Genomic DNA, 11,906 nt, shown 5'->3' on the forward strand with positions numbered 1-11,906 from the left:
AGCTTCTGCGATGTTCACGATGAAGCGCTTTGGACTATTTGAGGGGTCGTGTAATGCCCACCAGGAACTTCCTATTCGCGACTTTCGAGGGGCTATGGCTCCGGGGGAAACGGTCGTATGCCCATGCTGCGCTGTATCCAAAAACTATTACAGGCCTTTTTAGTGCATTCCTACTTTCAATGCAAAATTTAATCATCTAATAAACAGCGAATCCACGGCATGTCAATGGAGTCCAAAACCGAAACAGCGTATTTTTGTTACCATGGAGCACCGAGTGAACTGTTGCATACCTCGTTTGTAGAGAGTGTATCAGGTCTGTGCATGTTGTTTACTGTTTATAAGGAATCCAATTGTCTTGTTTATCCAGTGAAGCTGGAGAGGAACTAATGAGGTGTTTGTGAAGTTTCACACTACTCGCGTATGTTCAGTGAGCTATTAAATTATCTTTAGCCGAGTTTTTGGTAAACTATGATGCTTGTGAGACCAATTGTTATGGCCACAAAAATTATGATTAGCAAGAAAAGCAACTTGTGGTCGAATGTTGACAAGTTGACAGATCGAGGATGCATCTTTAGTTGGGCATGTGTTTTAAACGTTTTAGGGACACACCATGATCTTTACTTCGCTTTCGCCGCCCGAAATGGGTCAGTATTCGTTCTGAGGGGGTCGGGAGGGGTCCTATCTATAATATTTATATGCTGCGGTATCCCTTGCTTCAAAAATCGTAGAGGATTCAAAGCATTGCGAGGATCACATTTAAATATTACATCGAAAATGCTCCCTTTAGAGGGCACTTAACGACTGTATTTTTTTATTTGTAGGTATTTAAATTGTAGCTGCAATAGTATGCAATTCTAGTAATGTATTTAACGTGTCCAATGAGCTGAATATGGCCATTGTTCAATAAACGAAGCATGGCCATTTTTCGTAGCTTAATTTGACTCTCGAACGTTGCGTCTATTGAAGTCATCAAACAAAACTTGAATGCAGTTTTTCTCGATGTATGAGGCCTTTTTTCGGTCATTGTACACCCGTTGCAAGAAAAGGATGGCTGCGAAAACTGCGCCCCTCATATTTACAGTACAAGGTAACTCTGCGACATGAGGCACCTGGCGTCAAATGCACACTGAAATATTACAGGCGCTGACCGTTCTATCCTAAAACAGGCTAATTTTATTGTTCTCCGTAGGCGTTATTCGCGTTAATTATCTCAGTTTAAAATCACTGAAATCTGGTTTGGCAGTTCTTTTTAAAAATTCACAGGCTATTTTTAATAGCAGTATGGTATACCTTGACGAAAAATGCTTATGTTTCGCTTACGTACGCCTTATGTAGATAGATCAATAACAATGAATTTACGCTATTAAAATATCAAAAAGACGTTCGAATCCATGAAGAAAGAAACGCTAACTGTTGCGACTTGAACAGACGGTAAATACGTTACCCGTTTCCATAGCAGCGGCTAGTTCTACATATCGGTTCCAGGATAACGAAAATGAGTCTTCGTCCCGGTGACTAAGTCTGACTATGGCCGAATGGATAATATCTTCCTCATAACCTTTTTTTGATAGATTTCGAGTGCCTGCGAAGCGTACGCGAAAAGCTTCATAATAGCGGTAATTAGGACTAGATTGTCGACAAAACACGCTGACTCTAAGGTAATCCATCGTCAATGGTATGCACTATTATAGGGCAAGATTGCTCAAAACTACGAAGGTATAAAAACAGTTTTCTACAGATCTCAGTCTTCTACTCATTCGTTAACGCTTTCGAACATTTGAATATGGTCCTTTCCGAAATCAACACAATATAGTGTAGATGTAGATCTTGGAACCGTAAATTTCGTCCCGCGCTAGTTTTGCTTTTGATCAGTTAGAGTATTTCAATTCATTAATGTTTTACATCCAGCTTAAAGGGAACTGTTAACTAGGGTATAGGTCAACACTTCATCCTTCGTAGAAAACCTAATACTTCGTTATATGGTTAGTTTGTGAAGTAATACACAAAGTTTTATGCCGTCTTCGCTATTGAACAGCTCATCGCAACTGAGTTTCATCAGCCCAAAGTCCCATGCAAACAAGGCGGTATAGTTTAAGTACAAGTGTGCTTAGAATATAGGATGATGTATTCCGCCAAAGACTCTCGCACCGCTTTCACTTTTCATGTCAGTGGACATGTTTTGCCTCGCTTCCTTGGATCTATTTGATCTTTTTTTTTGACCATTCGTTGTGACAGCAAAAAGAGCCGAACCCTGTTGATTTTTTGAAAGCTTCGCTATATATATCTTCCCTAAATGACATTTTCCCTAAAACGATGAAAGCTGTCTGCTATAACTTGACTACAACAACAAATGTTTACCCGTGAGGAGGACGACGTACACACGGCGTCTATACGATAACCTTTAATAACGTTGCGTGATCACAGTGATTAGGATACTCGGAAGTAATGGCTTAAATAATGTGGTTTCTTCTTTGCCCTGGTAGTAATAGAGACGGGTTTATGTTAGTTAAGATTTCTGTGTATGCTGCAACCTGATTTGATGAACACATATAGATTGAGATTCAATAAAGAGAAATACGTAAACCAAGTATTAAAAGTCAATAACGCACTGGTAAATTGTCGTTCAAAGCAAATCTTGTTGCTACGCAGAGACCTTTCGATCTGACTAATGCATCCCATCCATATCTTCTGATATGTGCTATTTTCAATAGAGCAGATAAATACATTACACATTTTTTAAATAAAGTGTATCTATTCTAGATCTGTAGTGTTCGAGCAGAGGTCTACTTAGTCATTCACACCGCTTCGAAAACACGGGGCCAAGCAGTAAAGTAAGTTGAAGTTTCTAATTTTCCTCCGTGGCACTGTCACAAATACTTTAATTGAACATAGTGTGTAAATTACATCTGGTGGAAAAAAGTATAAATAATAAATGTGTATCTTTACTTTGGCCTATCTGAGTACAATTACTTGTAGCCGCAGGCTGACTCTGAAGTATTACTAGAGGACATTATTACAACATTAGTATTGTATAACGTGTTAGGTTAGCGTACACGGAACAAATGGCTCCGGAGTTTCTATTTCGTCGCTGTGCTTCATTTGTGTGGGTAACGTCACCGACCGCTTGTGAGGATTTGGAATGGAACGAGAATTCATTCCAGATCCTCACGTATCGCCCTCTAATACTGCACATCGCAGTATTTACGAATCATGAAATTTAAAGGAGAACTCACAGGGCGGCTCTAAAACTGAAGTTCTGTTGGTGGAAAGAGAAAGAGTGGAAAGGGAATGGCGGGCTGCTTGTGTTGACAGCGCAAACTATAACAGCCAATCTAGAAACAGGGCCAAAATAGAGGTGCCATCGAATACAATAACAACACAATTTGTTGGACAGATGAGTGCGTGATGGCGTGCTAGAATTTAGTATCATCCACTAAGTTAAGTTGTAAAAATTCTACACAATGAAAGGAAATTGGCATCGTGAAGCACTGTACGATATGGCTACAGCAAAAAATCAAGAAGTAGGCATCATCGCCTAAGTGAGAAGAATTGACCACCATCTTCGAAGCATCGTGTTCGATTGACCACCATTGAGATATTAAACGACGGTCAAATAAAAAACCGAACGCGTACAACAAGCCACTAGGTAATCATCTATTATCAGGCTGAATAACCTGTAAATTTTCTAGTATGATGAACGCACTTCGGGGCATAGGAAACCATTTGCAAGGTTACTGCCTATTTTCCATTTATCAGTTATTACAGAGCTTGTGTCAGGTAAAAAATGAATTACTTAATTTTATTATTATTATTATTATTATTACTTGATTAAAGCAATGCTTTTCGCTGTTTCGGTAGCGCCAGCTATCTGAGCTGCATAAAGCATTAGGAACATGAGGTGCAGTATGGCCTTATCGTAAGGGCATCTTAATACAAGTTTTTTTAAAAGGCGTAAATATAGGTCATACGGATATGCGAAACAAGATAAATTGCCCTGTATCTATACTTTCTTTCAGCAATCACGCCATGGTACCCAGCCGCACTGCCCTAAATAAGGCGGCAAGCGTGGTCTCAAAGGCAAGTTCCGCCTTCTTTCCTAAAGTAGTTTTCTTCATTTCATATCTATAATGAATTGAATGAAATTATGACTTGCAGCTAAGATCGTTTATATGCATTCACTTTAACTGAAATTGTTGTTAACTACGTAGATTTAGAAATATATGAACGCTAGTGCTGTAAGATGTAGTAGTTCCGATAATGTATCATTTCGGAAATATTATTATAGACTGTCATGAAGTAAGACTTCAGTTTATTATTATCAAGTAAATGTCACCATGATCTATAGTGCCTTTCTATTTATCAGGCGCTACGTTGATCAAAAAACCCGAATCCCGATAACCATTTTCCCAAAAGCTAAACCTACCTTGTTTACCATCGCTTTTATTAATTATTCTCTCTATTAATTCCCACGCTGATATCGTTTGTATATTTTTGACAGCATTTTTTTTTACAACGACAATAACAATTTCTGAACTGAATAATTACGTGACCGCTTCTCAGACTACGCTTTAAAAAAATAGCTAATGATAAGAAAACAGGACATAGCAATAACGGTGAGTTATCTTTTAATCTTTATTTCTTCTTCACGTTTTAGATATTAAATAGAGAGAAAAGAATCTAATGTTTAGCTATATTTTATACTTGAAAGATTATATTAAATTATATAGAACGGTTATTGAAAGACACAGGGCATAATGCAGTGTGGTAGCGCATATGGTTTGGAGTTAGAAAGTCGGGAGTTCAGTTCTCTCTGCCCTGACTACTTTTTCTCCAGGATTTGCTTCATTTCTGATTTTTGTTAGTTACAAAGTTCATATGTCATAATCATCTTAAAAATGGCGCTTTCATAGTTTTATTACATGTGAAGTTTAAGGTGCAGCCTGATATCCAAATAGTATTTACATATATTAAAAAAATAAACAGGATACGGAGCCTTAAGTGAAGTTTACTGCCACTAGATAGGTACAACATAACACCCCAGTTCCTCAAAATACTGTAAATTCAAAAAACCGTAAAATTTGAGAATTGTATCATTCTCTAAGCTTGTATACAAAAAGAGTCAACGGTTAATGTCGGTAATTCGTTGCATATCTAGCATATTGTAGTCAGGATATATTTGATTTATAGTATTATACTTGATCTGATACAGAAGAAAACTGCTGGTGATGTTTTGGTGATGACGTAGCGGGTAACGTCACTTCAGAGAGTGGGTACAAATCCGAGCACGGACAAACTTCGTTTTGCGGTGGGAGCCGGCCATTTATTGGACGGTCTAATGGCGGTGGACGTAAAATTCGAACTATTTATGGTAAAAACTCGAATGAAATCAGGATTTAGAAAAAAAAATTCTCATTTTAATTGATAATTCAAAAATGTTTATATAGAACTTGACAGTTGATTGCGAAAGAGAGTTGTTCATTGCCAGTTAGGCGCCTAAATAAGCCCCAGCAATTGATTGTTTTTACACTTTTGTATCTTTTGAAATTTTTCGCTTGCGGAAGCTTTGAATATTTCGAAATTTCGGTGTTATTATTCCGCAAGCCAAAGCCGCTAACGTTCTTTTTATCGACCGTATTCGAGAGTATTTTTTACAAGAACACACGGGTCAATACCACTCTACTCACAGTAAGTGTTAAAAAGTTACTCATAGTTTGGAAAAGAAAGTAGAACTTATGAGCGTTTTAGCCTAGACCCGAAGTCATGGTGAAAGCGTAATACAATTACATTATAATAAACACACCCGTGAGGAATCACCTTGTAGACATGCAAAAAAAAACTTAATACAAATGTTTTCTAGCCCATTAGGAAGCGACGTAAATCATCTCCATTTCTCTCGAATGTACATGTCCGGTGCGTATGTATATATAAATTGATATTTATGAAAACATTCATAAATCGGTTTACGTTCTCTTGGCTAGATAATAAGATTGTTACTTTCGCGTACCGATTAATAATGGTTTCCAAAAACTTGGGCATAGTCATTTATTGCAATACCAAAGGTAATCACTTAGAAAATATACGTAGATGGCATAAGGCTATACAGCCTACCAAGTGCTGAAGAAAATGGAAAGGATCGCAAGTGTTGGTCGAGCCAATCTTATGACCGTTCTAATGAAAAGTTCGCTCATCATATATGACACAGATGCGTTGGATTTTAGGAGGGGGTGCGGCTATATGAAGGATTAATGACTCCCTGCAAAGAAGTCGGTCATTAAAAAGGACATACTTTTCTTCTTAGAGAGGGCTGCGACTATGGCTAGAAAAAACGATACTCTTGTACAATCATTTACTGTTAAATTAAGCAGGCCAAAGTTTGTTTTTATTATTATTGTTCGTTCAACATAGGCTCACCTGAAGTTCTACTGTACCATATAAAGCCATGTTTTCAATGGCCTAAATACTGACACATCCACGAATTGCATTTTCTTTGAGAAGCGGTGAGGAATAGTGGTAATGCGCGTACCATCCATTGAAGCCAATGCAGATGTAACTGTCGTGACTGTGACTCAGATCCATAATCGTGATTATTATCAACGTGATGCGTATGTCGACAATATTGTTTTTTTTTGAACGATGTGTCACGCCATTAAATCTTTTTTAAAAGTGACCTTACGTGACGCGTCGTGAACAAAAATTGTACGCAGTACAACAAAAATATGATGCCTTTAGCTTGACATATCTCTACATAAATACGCACTCCATCCAGGTTAAATCTAGCTAAACCGAACGAATCTCATAGTTTTGATGGTAGTTATAGCGCCCAAAATGCTCCAGGAAAGATATAAGCCGCTCTTCAGGCCGGTAATCTGTCAAGGAGACATTTACAAGCTATGTTTTACTTTAAAATTATTTATTCGAATTTCTCTATGAAATTAGCATCGACGCAACATGCTCAAAGTATAGAGGCCTACATGACCCCACCCCATTCTGTCCTTATAGTGCTTGGGACTATAACTCGATGTAATAATTTTCCTTAAACGTAACTTGCTTTCATTTACTTTTAAAAAGGTAGAAGAAGAGTTGATAACTTTAAATCACTAAAAAAAAAGTTTGTTAAAATGTCCTATATATAGCCTTACCCTTCGAAAATATCGCTTAAAGAGTGGAATTACGTGGAGCACACTGCAGTAACGTCCTGAGTTGCGGACACCTAAATAATTCTGAATGCTTGACAATTCAAAGATATTGTTTTCTTACTAGAAGAAATGCAGCAGTCTCTGACCCGCGTAGCCTCATTTTCGTCTATGTTCTCAATATTTTACTTTTAATTCTAAATTTAACGAGATATTGGGGCGATGTATCTATTAAGTGTGATCTCAAACACAGTACAGTGAATTGGAGTTTTGATTGAGTACGGGATTTCGAGAAGGTACTTAACATATTTTAATATTCAAAATGAGCTTCAAAGTAAACAAACAACATTTGCGTTTGCTTCAGCAACGATACAGGATATATTATATGTTTAATAAATAATCTATAGGCATATTTACTGTTTGTGGCTTCCTCGGTAAAAAAGTTGTACAGAATAGAGGCTTCTCCTCTATGCTTTATTATATTGCCCATACCTTAGTATTGATATTTATGTCGTATATTTCCAGTTCGACAAGCCTGAACATGTTCTTCGGTTTTCAGGAAGCTTCATCTCATTTCTCTTTCGGAATCGAGCTGTTTGTTGTTGTTTTCTTTAATCTGTTTTTGGATTCTTCGCGTCCTTACTATTGACACATTTTAAGAAGAACCAAGGCCTTCAGTAATATTGCAGAAAATCATTTTTGACTCGCGAATATCATCTTTGATCTGTGGTTTTAGGCTGTGAGAGAGGATCATGCCAAAAATTACGCCGAAGCTTTCCGCTTGTATACGCAGAGCTTGGAATATTTCATGCACGCGCTTCGATACGAACCATCAAACGAGAATGAGAGAAAAATTCTTCGTGTTAAAATCACGGAGTATCTTGGTCGAGCAGAGCAGCTAAAGAAGCACCTTCGAGGTACACGGGGTAGTAGAATGCCTGAAAGAATGAACGGTGAAGGCGATAGTAGGGTCGTGAAGAGCAACAATCCGGAGATAAACAAACTAATGGCCCAGCTTGAAGGAGCTATAGTCACTGAAAGGCTAAATGTGAAGTGGAGTGATGTAGCTGGCCTAGAAGCAGCCAAAGAAGCGCTCAAAGAAGCTGTGATTATGCCGAAGCTTTTCCCTGAACTATTCACAGGTACTTTGTATTCTAGTTATTAGGCACTGACCATACCCCGCCAATCAGCTCGTCTATATTATACTCAGCTTCGGAGTTTTCTCAATGCGTTATGGGCCATTAGGGCCGGTTAAGAAAGGATAAAGTAAACATCTTATCGATCGTAAACAGTACTGCTTATCAGGTGACAGGACATATTCCTATTGTTTTCATCAAGCATTACTTGTTGTAACTATAGAATACTACATTGCTACTATGTCTCAAGCTAACAATCAATAAAAAAAAATATAAGCAAAGATTTTTTTTTTTAGGTAGTGTCAAGCCCTGGAAGGGAATCTTGTTGTTTGGTCCACCCGGTACGGGCAAATCTTATTTGGCGAAAGCTGTAGCCACCGAGGCACGCGAATCAATCATGATATCAGTCTCTGGCTCTGACCTTGTACGTTTCAAGATAAGCAATTCAATAATTTTACGAAAACCAAGTCCACAATAAGCGTTAGTATTATTATTACTGTTTAATTTTATATCTGCCCTAATATTGGCTTCGTTCGAATATATATCAAGCCTTTGAAAGGCAGGTTTTACAGCTAAATGACATACTGGCTTTGTTTCATCGAGTCACTGAACGTGGGCTAACCATGGCTTTCGAAGAACTGTCTATGTTCAAATGGGACTTAGCGTTCGATACACGTTTTAGAATCGAAATATCATTTTTACGAAAGAGTATATCGATATCTCATCTCGTGTAAATTTAGATTCAAAACATATATATATATATATATATATATGGTCGTCTTTGCAGTCTTTTTGAAAAATCCTGAAATCATATCTACATACTTTCTCTGACCTTTAATTTGTCTACTCTCTTCGTCACAATGTTCAAAATTTAACGGTTTATTGAATGAAGGAATACTGAAATTACAGGTAAGTAAATGGCTAGGAGAATCCGAGAAACTTGTACGAAGTCTCTTTGAGCTAGCGCGCAAACTGAAGCCAGCTATTATTTTCATCGGTAAGACATAGAATAATTCGTCCCATTGGCTTCGTCGTCCACAATTAAACCTCATATTCCTGTATATATAATATTATAATTTGAATAAGCCTGAGTGTTGGTAGATAAAACCCGTTGTTTGTGAGCGCGTTAATCGAAGTTCAGCGTCATTTAACTATATTAACTAATTATTTTTTTGATTCGTTTTTTTGTTGCCAAAGCTAAATGCGGTCATTCGACCATGTACTTACAAAACAACAATAAAATCTATTTCGTGAAAGGTTATATTGCTAGTAAGCAGATTTGTTAATATTTTATATGCTTGAATCACTTTTTTTTTCTTTATATATCATTCTAGTGTGTAGTTTCTTATATGTATGTTGTGCTGTGCTTTTAGACGAAATAGACTCATTGGCCTCATCACGTTCAGAGAACGAGGCGGAACCGACAAAACGCATCAAAACGGAGTTGCTAATTCAAATGCAGGGTGTTAACAATAACAACGATGACGTCCTTGTTCTGGCCGCCACCAACATACCCTGGGCTCTCGACCCAGCCATTCGCAGACGCTTCCAGAAGCGAATATACATACCTCTGCCCGATGCGGCTGCACGAACAGCTCTGTTTGAGATTCACGTCGGCACTGTCAAGCATACGCTCACTAAAGATGTAAGCAGGGTTCGATTTTTATTATATCGCTTAGACATTTTCAGTATGATATTATAATTATCTGTTTTAAATATACCTATTATTCGTTATAATACTGTACTAACGAACAAGGCAAACGAAAAAGATTTAATAATACTATTCAGTTGCTTCTGCTTTGATAAATGTGTTCATGCGAGCCTGTAATTTCCAGTGGACGCGTACCCTTCCTATTCTCACTTGTACTAGTAGATTTTACCTTTGAGCTATGGAAAGCTCTCAACTATTATATTTTCAGAAGTTCGTTTGTTATAAGATGGTTGGCAAGTATATTCACCGTACCCTATTGAACCTCACTATTAATTGAAGATTCGCTTCGTAATTCAATATTAAAACTGTACTTATGCTAACAACACCATTGTTAGATTTCACGCTAGCACCCGAGAAACACTGCTTTACCGGAACGCCTCATTTATGACATATAATGATACTTTTTAGGACTTTAAGGCACTTGGAAGGATGTCTAAAGACTACTCAGGTGACGACATATCGGTAGTAGTGGCAGACGCCTTATTACAGCCCATTAAGAAAGTGCAAGCGGCAACACATTTTAAAAAGGTTAGCGGACCATCTCGAATGGAATGCACCGTGATCGCAAACGACCTGTTCACCCCATGCAGCTCCTGCAGCAGGGGAGCTATAAAAATGACCTTTATGGATGTACCGAAGAATAAGTTGCTGCCTCCAGTAGTAAGTGCGATATAGAAAACATGTGCGCTTGTTTTTGATTCTCTCGTTTAGATCACCGCCAAATAGTTAACATTGTGGAAAATAAATAGCCAGCCAATGTATCACTGAAAGTAACCTAAAGTGTTTTCAAGATATTAATGAATATAACTAAATAGTGCACTGGCATCGCGAATCATTGAATTTTCAAAGAATAGTAGGCGAGACGTTGCATTCGGCCATGCTATAGTTCTGTTTGAGCATGCGCATTTCGTTATTTTACCTTATGATACCTGTATTGTTGGTGGAGACCTATGGACACGCGTTTCCGCTTAAAGTACGACAAAACTTGTTGTTTTACACGCTACATATTATTTAGCTTTATTTAATTAACGCCAAATCTGTTCTGCAAGTATATTTCATATCTAATAAATGCTAACAACAATATATATATGTTAAAACTAATGTTGCGAAGGAAAAACACAACGATCCGATCCATATCGAACGTAGCACTAAAAAATGTAAAATAAAAAATACTTTTTTGTTGCAGCTCACAATGGCAGACATGCAGTTATGTTTCAATAAATCCAAGCCATCGGTGGATGCATCAGATATTAAGAAGTATAGACAATTCATGGATAAGTTTGGTCAGGCGGGTTAGCACGCGCCTGTGACAAATGGAGTGCACTGGAATCCATGTTCATATCGTTGGTAAAATGAATAAATAATTATAATATTATTATGCTCATTTTTCCGTGCTACATTTTCAGGGCTATCTATAGAAGCACTAAATTTTTTATTTTATTATTATGTATTTAGCTAATAAATTGGGTGGGGTTTAAAGACTTTACGTAATCGTTTCGTTTAATAATTTTCTTTAAATTGTTATTTATTCGATCTAACGTTATATACACCATACGAGGTAGCTATACAGGAACTACTAAGCATATGCACCCAACTTTCTACAAAAAATTGCCTAGTCTCCTACATTTTAGTACAATTTTTATCTTCGTCTCTACAAATATGTACAACGCGGCAATCCCTGAACTGTTTGTAATGATTATCATTAATGGCTATTACTAAAACTAAAGCAACTGGACAATGTCAACGTATAATTAACGGGGTGTAGAAGTCAGATTTGCAAGTACAAATAACGTACGCTACTCTATCATATAAATAATCTTGATACTGGATAAAGTTGGGTCTATGGGTGTATGGATCTAATTGGACTTCCGTTTTTAATTTGCATTTTGCAAATTCAAAACAAATAGATTATTTTTACTGCGGCCA

General features: G+C 37.3%; 1 protein-coding gene across 4 annotated transcripts; it reads left to right on the plus strand.

Moving 5' to 3' along the window:
• Window positions 1-2,391: 2,391 nt before the first annotated feature.
• On the plus strand, window positions 2,392-11,364 carry LOC111271261 (vacuolar protein sorting-associated protein 4B). 4 transcript variants are annotated; one of them, XM_022851946.2, is made up of 10 exons: window positions 2,392-2,479; window positions 2,761-2,831; window positions 3,469-3,646; window positions 4,017-4,077; window positions 7,870-8,275; window positions 8,566-8,693; window positions 9,179-9,266; window positions 9,643-9,914; window positions 10,389-10,640; window positions 11,167-11,364. In XM_022851946.2, exons 4-10 carry the CDS (start codon window positions 4,027-4,029, stop codon window positions 11,275-11,277), a joined length of 1,308 nt encoding a protein of 435 aa, XP_022707681.1. In that variant the 5' UTR covers window positions 2,392-2,479; window positions 2,761-2,831; window positions 3,469-3,646; window positions 4,017-4,026; the 3' UTR covers window positions 11,278-11,364. The 4 variants fall into 4 exon arrangements, with proteins under 4 accessions (XP_022707681.1, XP_022707683.1, XP_022707680.1 ...); XM_022851948.2 differs by lacking the exon at window positions 3,469-3,646; XM_022851945.2 differs by lacking the exons at window positions 2,392-2,479; window positions 2,761-2,831 and having other exon boundaries at window positions 3,345-3,646.
• The last annotated feature ends 542 nt before the right edge of the window (window positions 11,365-11,906 follow it).

The sequence above is a fragment of the Varroa jacobsoni genome, unplaced genomic scaffold (genome assembly GCF_002532875.2).
Source record: "Varroa jacobsoni isolate VJ856 unplaced genomic scaffold, vjacob_1.0 contig00460, whole genome shotgun sequence".
Taxonomy (NCBI): Eukaryota; Metazoa; Arthropoda; class Arachnida; order Mesostigmata; family Varroidae; genus Varroa; species Varroa jacobsoni.